This window comes from Stegostoma tigrinum, chromosome 26, assembly GCF_030684315.1.
Source record: "Stegostoma tigrinum isolate sSteTig4 chromosome 26, sSteTig4.hap1, whole genome shotgun sequence".
In the NCBI taxonomy this organism is placed as follows: Eukaryota; Metazoa; Chordata; class Chondrichthyes; order Orectolobiformes; family Stegostomatidae; genus Stegostoma; species Stegostoma tigrinum.
The window spans coordinates 50,643,635-50,656,807 of NC_081379.1; the positions used below are offsets into that span (position 1 = coordinate 50,643,635).

The 13,173-nt window shown below is 40.6% G+C and overlaps 1 protein-coding gene across 5 annotated transcripts in view; it reads right to left on the reverse strand.

The window, feature by feature from the left end:
- Positions 1–13,173, reverse strand: part of LOC125464124 (uncharacterized protein C22orf15) — a 34,364-nt gene continuing 21,191 nt past the window's right edge. For 4 of the 5 annotated variants that reach the window (XM_048556216.2, XM_048556218.2, XM_059655177.1 and 1 more), the window contains 4 exons: positions 12,565–12,651; positions 8,216–8,338; positions 4,199–4,273; positions 1–4,085 (listed from right to left, as the gene is read on the reverse strand). In XM_048556216.2, the coding sequence (XP_048412173.1) occupies positions 3,925–4,085; positions 4,199–4,273; positions 8,216–8,338; positions 12,565–12,651 (446 nt within the window). In that variant the 3' untranslated portion in view covers positions 1–3,924. The remainder of the gene's footprint in view (positions 4,086–4,198; positions 4,274–8,215; positions 8,339–12,564; positions 12,652–13,173) is intronic. The other variant, XM_048556217.2, reaches the window with a different exon arrangement.

Sequence of the window (13,173 nt, forward strand, 5' to 3'; positions counted from 1 at the left end):
TCCCTTCCCCCTCTCCAAATCAATATTTCACCTGTTTTTTTTTCAGTGGAAGATGCTGGAGTCATAAAACATAGAAAGAACACAGAACAGTCCAGCACAGTTCAGGCCCTTCAGTCCAAAATGTTGTGCTACCCATTATCCTACTCTAAGATCAAACTAACCTGCATACCCTTCATCCCAATACTAACAGGTAATGGGGAATAGAAAAAGGAGGAACTTGAAACAATTGTCATGACTACAAAATAAGTACTAAGCAAAACCTACATCCTAGGGTCCTAAAGAAAGTACTGGAGTCATGTGGTACTGAAATAGCCCCTTGGCCCAACTTGTTCATGCTAGCCAGGTTTCTTAAATAGGCCTGTATTTGGCCCATATCCCTTTAAACATGCCTTGTCCATTGTGACAATACTATGGCCATAAGAGATGTATTTTGTTCTGGTTTTTATGAAGAGTGGTTTTAAGGCAGAGGTGTTGAGCAGCTCTGCACCATCACGAGAATAACAATTTGTAATGCCTTGGGTTTTTTTAAAGATGGAACAATAGAAATAGCCTGAATGCGTGTGGTCAAGACCCCCCCCCCCCCCCCAACCCCGGACAGAACCAGGATTTTAAGTCGTTTTTTAGTTTTTTTTGGTAGCAGTTGCTGCTGAAGTCTTGAAGATGTGCAAGCAGTTTGTTCCTAAACAGCTAAAAGCTGGGGATGGTCTTCCTGCTGCTGGAATTGCATGTGAGACAATCTTGTTTTTCTGAATTTGCCTTTGTCAAGGGGGTATTCATGGACGTTACAGTACTGGAACAGTTACTATTTAGTAGTAAAATAATCCAGTTTTCTCTTCGGTTTTCTAATAGAGTTACATCTAAGCCAATTCTTTTCTTTACTCTTTCTTTTGTTGTATTTTTAACCATAGTGTATGAATAAAGTGAATTTTGCTTCAAATCTAGTAGTTTGACCAGTTGAATTGCATCTGGAATGCAATACAATACACTTATCTCTAAAATAAGAAAAAGTTAACGTTTAGATTATCTTCTGAATATATGTTGAGGGGGTTTGGTCTGGTCCATAGTCCCATATATCTGTCCAAATGTCTTGTAAATGTTGTAATTATACCTGCCTCTACCACTTCCCCTGGAAGCTGGTTCTATTTGCACACCATCCTTGTGTGAAAAAGTTGCTCCTCAGGTCCTTTTTAAATCTTGCCCCTCTCATCTTGAACCTTGGTCCTCTAGATTTGGAATCTGCTATCCTGACAAAAAGACATTGGCAATTCACCTTATCTGTGCCCCTCATGATTTTATAAAACTCAGTCAGATCACCCCTCGGCCAGCCACGCCACATTTCTGGAATAAAAGTCCCAGCCTAGAAAGTCTCTCCTTGCAACTCAAACCCTCCAGCCTTAGTGGCATCCTTTTAAATCTGTTTGCACTCTTTCCAGTTTGGTAACATCTTTCCAATAGTAGGGTGACGAGAATTTGCTTTTGGAAGTGGCAGCAAAATAGTAGATGTATCAGTTACAAATATTCTGAGATTCTCAGAATATGGGAAAGATTCCAGTAGATTGGAAAATGCTAATATATTCAAAAAGAGCCGCAGAAAGTAGGGAAGTAATAACCAGTTTAACATCTGTCATCGGCAAATTGATGGAAACAATTACTAAGAAAGTAGTACAGGGCATTTTGAAAGTTAAAACACAGTCAATCGGTCAGCATATGAAGAGTAAATCATGTTTGACTAATTTGTTAGAGTTGTAGATACAAAGTGGATAACGGGGATCCTGTAGGTATAGCATATGTGGACTTCCAGAAAGCATTTGATATGGTGCCACATAAGATAGGTTCATACGGGAGTGGGTTAGTGTATTATTACTGGGTAACCAATAAAAAGGAGAGTTGGAATAAAATGTCTTCTTTGGTTGCCAAGATATAAGTTGAATGTCATAACTAGGGCCCAAGGACTGAATCCTATTTACAATCTATACTAAGTTATATGCAAGGACAGAAAATACTATAGCCACATTTATTATGACACTTCAATAAGTGGGAAAGTAACATGCAATGAAGAAATAAGAAACTTACAAATAGATGTGGGTGGCTTAAGTAAATTTGGCAGATGGAGTTTAACGTGGATAAGTCTGAAGTTATTCATTTAGTTTACAGCAATAAATAGGCAAATTATTCACCGGGTGCTTAGTCAGAGAAAGGCATACAAGCCTATGGCCACACAAGAGGTGCGCAAAACAAGATCAATATTAGATTGAAATTAGGGGCATGAACAGAATATAAAGGTAGGGAAGCGTTGCTACAAATATACAAGGCATTACTGAGAATGCACTGGAGTACTGCATAAAATTTTGGTCCACTTAGTTGAGGAGGGATGTAATTGTATTGGCGGAAGTTCAGAAAAGATTTACTACATTGATTCCAGAAATCTTGGAAGTCTAATGAGGAGAGATTGAGCAGCTTTAGCATACACCTACTAGAGTTTAGAAGAATGAGAAGAGATCTAGTTGAGATATATAAGGTACTAAAGGTAGATGTAGAAAGGAAGTTTCCCCTAGCTGGGCAATCTAGAATGAGGTTGCAGATTTAAAGTAGAAATGAGGAGGAATTATTTCTCTTGAAGAGTCGTGAACTTGTGGAATTCACCATCCAAGGATGCAGTGGATGCTGGAACATTGAATAAATTTGAGGAGAGAGACATTTTTAATTAGTAATGGGTTCAGGGATTATGGAAGTGGGCAGAAAAATGAAGTTGAGGCTGAAATGAGATCATCATGGTTATATTAAATGGTGGAACATGCTTGACGGGCCAAATTGCCCACACCTGCTCCTTGTTCTTATTTTCAAATTTAACTTTAAAAGAAAATCAGATAAATACACATTAAAATTTACATCGAGCAACCAGGAAGGCACAGGCAAGATGTACTGAATGGCCCGTTGAGAGCACAGTAGCAGAGTATTTTTCCTGTGCTCAATTCATTGGACTAGTAATCCTGTACTCCAGTCTAATGTCCTGAGGACATAGCTTCAACTTCTGCCAAGGCACATGGAATTAAGCATCTAATAATGATCATTATTAATCAATGATTGTCAATTATCATAAAAATACATCTCTATTTTTAAAAACCTGGTTCAGTAACGCCATGTAGGGAAGGAAATCTGCCATCTTCGCCTAGTCTTGCCAAGTGTCGACTCCCGATCCCCAGTGATGTGCTTGATTCTCGATTCTCTTCCAGGTAATTAGGAATGAACAATAAATGCTGGCTGAGTCAGTGACACCATGACTGAATATGGAAACATACATTGATGTTATTCATTTCAGTAAATTGTTCCTTATGACCAGGAGTTCAATACTCTAGGTAAATTGTCCTGACTTTTCCTTTGGATTTTGTGTAGTGACTATTTTGGCTCTTGGTTTTGGCTTTTCTCTCAACATGTTAAAACATTTCTTCTTCATCTGTTCTGTTAAATCCCTTCAAAATTTAACAGACTACCTCAGCCCGTTTAGCTTTCTGTGACTGTTCAAATCTCTCAGGTCTGTTCGCACCGATAGAGGTTCTGCTGAGTCCCCTTCACCCTTGCTGGCCTGTTTTCTGTGATTGAAATATTCCTCTATCACTTTGATTGTTTCTATCTAAGAATATTATGCTGCCCAGATTAAATAACTCCCCACTATAATCCTGAAGATGTTTAACCTCTTTTTCATTTCTACATTTCTATCCCACTTGTTGATACACATTTAAGGAAATTGATTTTACATGCAGGCAAGCTTGGGGTATTTTACAGAAATATCCATGAGTTTGGCTTTAATCCTAAGAACTCAGCTGGACTGGGTGCATGAATATTTCAACTGTGCTCAACAACTTCTTCAAAATGTGTAACCAAGTTTGGATACTGGTTTTTATTCTTGAATAGTTTCCATTGGTTTCATAAAGTTTTCTGTGTGAAGCTGGGGTTCCTTTTAATCCCAATGGCTGACTTGGTTTTGAATGGAGGGTTAGGAACAACCTCCTTGGTGAATCGGGATTTCTTTGGTACTGGCTCTTTCTTGTCCTTGGCTTTGGGATTGGACAATTTGCGCAGCTGCTCTGAGAACACAGAAGATAACAAACATTTCAGCACAAGCTACATATACTAGACCCTCTTGAAGTCCTTTCAGTGTGTGAAAGCTCACATCGCACTCACTCTTATCAACCCTTACCTGCTACTGCAGGATGACAATGCTCAATGTTCTTCAACATGGATTCATAGATGATGGTGTCTGAATCATCTTGTTCTAAAATATTTAAAATAAATATTTTGTCAAATATACACGCCTAACAATTACTTTTTCAAAACTTGCCAGATTCTGGGATGGTTGCATCAGATTGGTAAGTAATAAATACCATTCCTGCATTCAGGGAGGGGGGAAAGAAAATGTTAGAATTAATTAGTGAGGTTATAGCTGGGTATAGCTGAGAAGATAATTATCAGAAGGAGTCTGCGTGTTTTGTGTAAGGGAAATCATGTTTAACCAATTTGTTGGAGTTCTTTGAAAGAGTAACATGCACTGTGGATCAAGGGGATTATGTAGATATACTGCACTTAGATTTTCAGAAAGCATTTGACATGGTGCTGCATAAAAGGTTATTGTGCTAAGTAGGAACTGATGGTATAATGGAGTAACATATCAGCATGGATAGATGATTGGACGGCTGGCAAAAATCAGAGTGGGGTTGCAGGACTGCAATCATCACATCCTGCAGTGTGCCTGAGCTGTTTACACAATTTGTATCAATGATTTGGATCAAGGTTGTGAAGACAAGATAGCCAAGTTTGCAGATAATACAAAGATAGGAAGTATACAGTAAGCACAAATTAAGGAGACAGCAGATGGATATAGAGAAAACTGAGTATGCAAAAATCTGCAAGCTGAAGTGTAAGGTGGGAAAATGAGAAGTTGTCTTTGACTGGAAGAATGAACGACATAGAATATTACTTAAATGGAGAGTGACTGCACAATTCAAAGGTGCAAAGGGGTATAGATGTTCCAATGCATGAGTTACAAATACATAGAACATAGAACAGTACAGCACAGTACAGGCCCTTTGGCCCAAGTCAGAACCCTAATCCTAAGGTCTATCTTATGTCTTAAACCCAATTTATGTTACCCAGTTCTTGTCGAACATAATTGTAATTATCCTTCCCCCAATTATAAACCTTACTCTGCTGTGTGTACCTATCCTTTTCCATGACTATTGTAAAAGTAACAGAGTTATGATCACTACTGCCAAACTGTTCTCCTACCAACAGGTCTAACACTTGGCACAGTTCATTGCCAAGCACCAAATCCAAAGTGGCCTCTCCTCATGTTGGTCTATCTACATACTGTGTAAGGAATCCTTCCTGAACACACTGGACAAAATCTGCTCCATCTAAACTATTACAAATAAAATGTTCCAATCAATATTTGGAAAGTTGAAGTCACCCATGACTACAATCCTGTGACTTCTGCACCTTTCCAGTATCTGCCTCCCAATCCGCTCCTCTACTTCTCTGCAACTATTAGGGGGTCTATAAAAAAACGCCAACAAAGTGACTGCTCCTTTTTTGTTCTGGACCTCAGCCCAAACAGACTCTGTAGACATATCATTCTCGAACTGTCTCTCAGTAGCTGCTATACAAGCCCCGACTAGCAATGCCACTCTCCCGCCTCTTTCTCCACCCTCCCTATTTCTTTTAAAGCATCTAAATCCTGGAACTTTGAACAACCATTCCTGTCCCTGAGTTACTCAAGTTTCTGTAATGGACACAACATCATAGTTCCAAGTACACAAACATGCTTTAAGTTCATCCGCCTTATTTCTGATACTTCTAGCATTGAAGTGTACACACCTTAAACCTTCTCTGTGCCCACAATTACACTCCATCAACCGCATTTCTTTATTAACAACCTCGCTCCCTGTTGTGTATGTTGGAAGACTAAATACCTCATCTTCTGAATTATAAATCCGACTTCCCACTCCTTGCCGATCTAATTTAAACCATTCTGTATAGCTTGAGCAAACCTCCCTCCTAGGATATTTGTGCCCTTCCGGTTCAGGTGCAACCCACTGTACAGGTCCCACGTTCTCCAGAATGTGCTCCAATTATCCACATAATGGAAGCCCTCCCTCCTACACCAGCCCTGTAGCCACGTGTTTAGCTGCACTCTCTCCCTATTTCTTACCTCGTTGTCACATGGCACTGGTAGTAATCCAGAGATAACTACCCCGTTTGCTCTGGACTTCAGCTTCCAACCAAACTCCCTGTACTCGTTTTTCACATTCTTTGTCCTTTTTCTACCTGTGTCATTGGTACTAATGGGTACCATATGTCTGCTGGTTGCTCACCGTCTCCCTTAAGAATCTTGAAGTCATGATCCGAGACATCACAGACCCTGACACCCGGGGGGGGGGGGGGGGGGGGGGACGACATAAAATCCTTTCATCTCATTCACATCTACAGAACTGTCTGTCTGTGCCTCTTACTATCAAATCCCCCACTACAATTGCTCTTCTATTCTCCCCTTTTCCCTTCTGTGCCACAGGGCCAGGCTCAGTGCCAGAGACCTGTCCACTATGGCCTTCCCCTGGTAGGTCCCCCCGCCCCCCGCAACAGTATCCAGTATGATTGAGGGGAACGGCCACAGGGGATCCCTGCACTGTCTGCCTATCCCCACTGCCCTTCCTGACAGTCACCCAGCTAGCTTTTTCCTTAACCTTTGGGTGTGACCACCTCCTTATAGCTCCTCTCTATCGTCCCCTCAGACTTCCAAATGATCTGGAGTTCAACCAGCTCCAGCTCCTGTTCCCTAACGCAGTTTTTGAGGAGCTGGAGTTGGGTGCACTTCTTGTGGGTGAAGTCAGAGGGGACACCAGCAGTGACCCTTACCTCCCATATCCTGCAAGAGGAGCATGCAACTGCCCTAGCTTCCATTCCCTCTACTCTGGATTTCCAGAAGAATTTAAAAAAGCTTTACCTTACCAAGCCTCCATACAGTCTTTTTTTTTGGTTAGAGGAAGAGGCTGTGTGGGAGACACTACACGTGTAGCATTTCGGGTTTAGCCAATGCCCGAATATATCAGTTCCTTCCAGGCTCGCGTTCTGTCCACACACCCACCGCTGAAAACAAGAGGGCCGCTGCTGCCTCAAGATAATTTTTTTAAAAATAGTATGCAGGTACAACAAGTAGTTAAGGCTAATGGAATGTTATCCTTCGTTATGAGGGGATTTGGACACGCAAATCATGCATCAGTTATTTACAGCATTGATGAGATTACATTTTGAGCATCTTGGTCTCCTTATTTAAGGACGGACGTAAACACATTGGAGGCAGTTTACCAGGCTGACTCCTTAGAATGAGTGGACTGGCTTATGAAGATAGGACGAACAGATTAGGCTTGACAAGATGGATCTGGAATAGATGTTCCCTCTTGTAGGTGAGTCAAGAACCATGTTAGAGGATCACTCTTTTAGGACAGAGATGAGGAGAACTTTGCTTTCTATGAGGGTTCTGTGACTTTGAAGCTAAAGATGGTGTCATTTGATATTTTTAATGTGTGTAGATAGATTATTGGTAAAAACATTAATGGCCTGTGTCTGATACAATTGGTATGTTTGTAATAAATACAATCAAATATACCCTCACTGGCATAAACATGCCCCTTGCCAAACTGACATAAGAAATAGAAGCAGATCACAGAGCTTCTTCAGCCTGTTCCACCATTCAATACGATCATGATGAATTTTCAATCAACTCCACTTTCTTGTGTGAACCCTAAATCTCTTGATCCCCTTAGAGTCCAAAAGTCTCAGTCTTCACTGAACATTCCCAGCTTATTAGGATGGAGAATTTCAGAATCGCTGGACCTTGGAATTGCATCGCATCTCATTCCTAAATGGTTAATTGATTATCCTTTGTTTCTAGATCCACCAGCCATGGGAAATAGGGCTGTCCTTTTGTACTGGAATTTTGAATCCTAACTGCTCACACGATTTAGGTAGAGCTTTAATCACAGTTTCACTTTGATTGTTAATCCATATCTGGAAATCTGCCCACAATTTACAGTTTGTTTCACAACCCTTTCCTGATGGAAATGGTTGAACTCTATCAGTTTTGCTTACGGAACCCTAAAGCCCAAAGTCATTGGCTATTATTTGGAATGACGCTCATTAAACAGACTCTGAATTTACTCACTAATCACTTTGATGAGAATATATCTCCCACGTTCCTTTAGGATGTTCTTGACACATTGCAGCGAGTTTTGTTGCAGGCTGAGATTCATCAAGTTCCCAGACTCATCAATCAGATCAATGCAAGCTGCAACCAGGAAGTAGGAAAAAGAATCTAAGATCCAATTTGAATTCACACCTGATCTCACCCCTCTACCTGAGGGCAGCAGCTACTATCCTATGTGTTCACAACCCGTTGACCCCTTCCCCAACCTACCCCACAACCTTACAAAATGACCCATCTATGCGTGAATATGCCAACTGTAGATCAGTAGTCAGTACTCTTATTGAGGATTCAGAATATGTGGATTTAAACCCCAATCCAGGAATTGAGCACATACTTCAGGCTGACACTGTGCAAAACTAAGGACTGCTGTGATGTTGGAGGTGTTGTATTTTAGTGAGGCATTTTATTGAAAGTTAGCTAATTGTCTCTGATGGATGTTATAGATCCAATGGCACTATTTGAAAGACACAGGTCAGATATCCTGGTGTCCCTGTTAATATTGATCCTTCAACTTAAATCTCAACATCAAGCAATTGTCTTCTCGTATAAAATGATTTGTATGAGAATGTAGAAGACATAGTTCACTAGGTTGCAGGTAACACCAAAATTGGTGGAATCGTGGACACTAAAGAAGGAGAAGACATGAGATCGTGATCGATTGGGTCAATGGGCTGAGGAGTAGCAGATGGAGTTTAAAGATCATAAGTGTGGAAACAGGCCTTCGGCCCAACAAGTCCACAGTGACCCTCAGAGCATCCTACCCAGACCCATCCCCCTAATCTACATATCCCTGAACGCCACGGGCAATTTAGCACAGCCAATCCGCCTAGCCTGCACATCTTTGGACTGTGGGAGGAGACCAGAGCACCCGGAGGAAACCCCCACAAACACATGGAGAATGTGCAAACTTCCAAGGGTGGAATTGAACCTGGGCCACTGGTGCTGCGAGGCAGCAGCACTAAGCATTGTGCCACCGTGCCACTTCTTATTTCAGATAAATGTGAGGTTCTGCATTTTGGTGATGCAAATAAGGATAGGAATTATATAATTAATAGTAGAGTCCTGGGTAGTGTTGCAGAACAATGAGACCTCCGGGTTCAGGCACATAATCTTTGAAATTTTCATCACAGGTAGACGGTCATTAAGAACGTGTTTAGCACGCTAGCCATTATTGCTCAGACCTGAATACAGGAGGTGGGACTTCATGTTGAGGTTGTACAATATATTGATGAAGTCTTTTATGGAGAACTATGTGCATTTCTAGTTGCCAAGTTATAGGAAGAATATTATTAAACTGAAGAGGGTTCAGAAAAGATTTACCAGGTTTTTGCTGGAAACAGAGGATTTAAGATATAAAAATAGACTGGAAAGGCTATCAACTCTGTCTGTCCAACTGCTGTTCTCTCTCTTTAGGCTCTATCCTATCATTTACTCCCTACCCCATCCCCCTCCCCTATTTTCTGCATATAAACTGACGTTTTCCCAGAAATCATCAGTTCTGAGGAAGGTCACCGGACTCGAAACGTTAACTCTGTTTTTTTCTTCACAGTGCTGCCAGACCTGCTAAGCTTTCCCAAGAACTTTGTTTTTGTTCCTGGAAATCCGGGAAATTTTTTTCACTGGAGTGTAGGAGATTGAGGGGTGACATTATTGAGGTTTATAAAATCATGAGAGGCACATGATTTTACCCTATGGTGAGGGAGTTCAAAAGTATGGGGCATATTTTAATGTGAGAGGAGAAAGATTTAAAAAGGACATGAGACAAACTTTTTTACGCAGAGAATGGTTTGTGTGTGAAATGAACTGCCAGAGAAAGTGGTGGATGCAGGTACAGCTATAACGTTTAAAAGGCAATCAGGTAAGTTCATGAATGGGAAGGGTTTGGAGGGATATGGGCCATGTGCACGTGAGTGGAATTTGTTTAGTTTGGAAAAATGTTTGGCATGGACTGGTTGGACTACAGAGTCTGTTTTCATGCTGTGTGACTGTATGACTGAAAACTGTGGTAACAAGTTCCCGTATTTACTACATTCTGAAAGTGATAATATCCCAATAATAGTGATAATGGGAACTGCAGATGCTGGAGAATCCAAGATAATAAAATGTGAGGCTGGATGAACACAGCAGGCCTCTCTGATGAAGGGTCTAGGCCCAAAACGTCAGCTTTTGTGCTCCTGAGATGCTGCTGGGCCTGCTGTGTTCATCCAGCCTCACATTTTACTATCCCAATAATACTTGATCAACTGTAAAGGACTTTGTGATGTTCTTAGGTTATAAGAAGTTCTATTCAAAATGTAAGAATCCCATCCTTTCTGGTTGTTCCTTGCTTTCAGCTATTTGTCTTGCAATCCTGTTTCCCCTTTTCCTTTTTATGCCCATAGTTGGAAAGTCACGTAGGAGAATGTCATGCTGGTCTACCTTCTCAGTACATAGGAGCCGTGGTTAGTAAGTTTGAAGATGCCACCAAAATTGGTGGTATAGTGGACAGTGAAGAAGGTGTTATGAAGCAGAGATCGACACTGCCCCTCTGATAACTGAAACTGAAACACCCAGAGAAGCTTGCCTCACCCCATAATTTGTTAAAAGAAGTGTGAAAATTGGTAATATCCTGCCTCTCACCTTCCAATCGATTATAAAGAGGAGGTTAAATTAAATGAACTCCTGACAGTCACTCTACAATCAACAAGTAACAAATTATTTACCTATCTCTAATAGTGATAAAATTAACAGAACTATTACAAACCGAACAATTCCTACCTGGACTACTAACTATTCTGGAATAATTTGAAATGGGATGTTGTTCCAATAGATATAAGACCCACTCATATCAAACAGATTAATAAAAAAAATTAAAAACTTAGTCTCTCGAAATTACAGCCAGGATACATCTTCCAGAATGTTTAGTGCCTTCTCTGCGGTTCTTCAATCAAGAATGCCTTTCTCCGTGAAATTTCTGTATCAGTAATATTGGCTAAGAGTGGCACTGTGCCTTTAGATAGATGATGGTTTTCTGAGAGTTTAGGAAATTCTGTAAGAGTCAATAATTTTCTCTTCAGAGCTGCTAGTTGTTAGCTCTAACAGATGGCAGTTGATGACCTTTTAATTTCTTTTAATAGGATTGGTCCTAAGTTGTCAATGCCATCAGCTTTAAATTTAACTTGTTTCTAGTCTCGAAGTGCCGGGTTTAACTTAATTGGCTGATTTTCAAACTGGTTGCCTCGATTACAAAAGAAACTATGCCCAGGTTGTTAACCATGCAATGGTTTGATACAATGTTTCAATTTCAGGAGCTCTCTAGGCACATTCACATCTTTTAAAATCTCCAAGCCAAGAAAAAATACATCATCTTTTAAAGGGACCACACACACTTCCCCCTATCATTTTACAAATACAACATCCTGCTTTCCAATCCACAAATACTCCACCCAATTTTGTGACCAAGGTTATCTAAGTGTATGAGAGCTTGATCAGCTAGGCCAAGGGGCCGAGGAGTGGCAGATGGTGTTTAATTTAGATAATTGCAAGATGTTGCATTTTGGTAAGACAAACCAGGGCAGGATGTATATAATTAAGTGTATGGCCCTGGGGAGCATTATCAAACAGACAGATCTAGAGGTACAGATACACAGTTCTTATGTAAGTGGTGTCACAGGTAGACAGGATGTTGAAGAAGTTGTTTGGCATGGTTGGTCAGAGCACAGGAATCGGGACATCATGTTGGGGCTGTGCAAGACATTGATGAGACCACTTTTGCAGTACTGCAATTCTGGTCACCCTGATATAGGAAAGGTGTTACTAAGCTACAAAGAATGCAGAAAAGATTTACAAGGATGTTACCAAAACTAGAGACTTTGACTTAGAAGGGGGGGACTGAATAGGCTGGGACTTCTTTCCCCATGTGTCGGAGGCTGGGGGATGACCTCACAGAGGTTTATAAAATCATGAGATGCATAAATAAGGTGAATAGCCAAGGTCTATTCTGCAGGGAGGGGACTCCAAAACTAGAAGGCATTGGTTTTGGGTGAGAAGGAAAAGATTTAAGAGGACTTGAGGGGCAACCTTTTCACACAGCTGGTGGTGTGTAAATGGAATGAATTGCCAGAGGAAATGGTAGAAGTGAGTACAATTGCGACATTTAAAAGACATTTGTACAGGTAAATGAATAGGAAAGGTTTAGATGGATGTGGGCCAAATGCAGGAAAATAGGACTAGTTCAGTTTGGGAAACCTGGTCAGCGTGGATGAGTTGGATCAAAAGGTCTGTTTCTGTGCTGTATGAATCTATGACTCTACATCACCATTACATACCTTTAGTCTCACACTTGCACATCTGTTTGATATGTTCTACGAAGTTCACAATTCGACAGAAGCGATTGAGAATCAACATCTGACCTGCTGTGATTTAAGAGAGGCACAACATTAAACACTTCAGAGATAACAAAGCTGGCTAGAGGTCAAAAGAATCGAAGTCACATCAGACTGAAAATGTTAACTCTATCCACAGATGCCGCCAGATCTGCTGAGTTTCTCCACATTTTCTGTTTCAGATTTCCAGCATCTACAGTATTTTTTTTTTACTTGAGTGGTGTTATTTACTGGATCAAACCATTATTTTTAAAGGCACTGAAAAATGCCCCAAGGCCTCACAAGCTGTTTACAAGCTGCAGTAATAAGCTCCATCTAAATAGTCTAGAATTTTTATCCTTAAATATTTCTAAAAACTCTACAGGTTATGATCAGTATATACAATTGTCTCAAATAAATTACTGGCAATATAAATGTTGAAATGTTGCAACACTAACTCCAAACTCTATCTCTCCTTCTCAATTTTGGAATATTTCTGTTGGTGAATATTCAGCTTTTTGGAAAATACGCAACAGGTCTTTCTAACTTCTTGTCACAGTCTTGTAAGGGTAC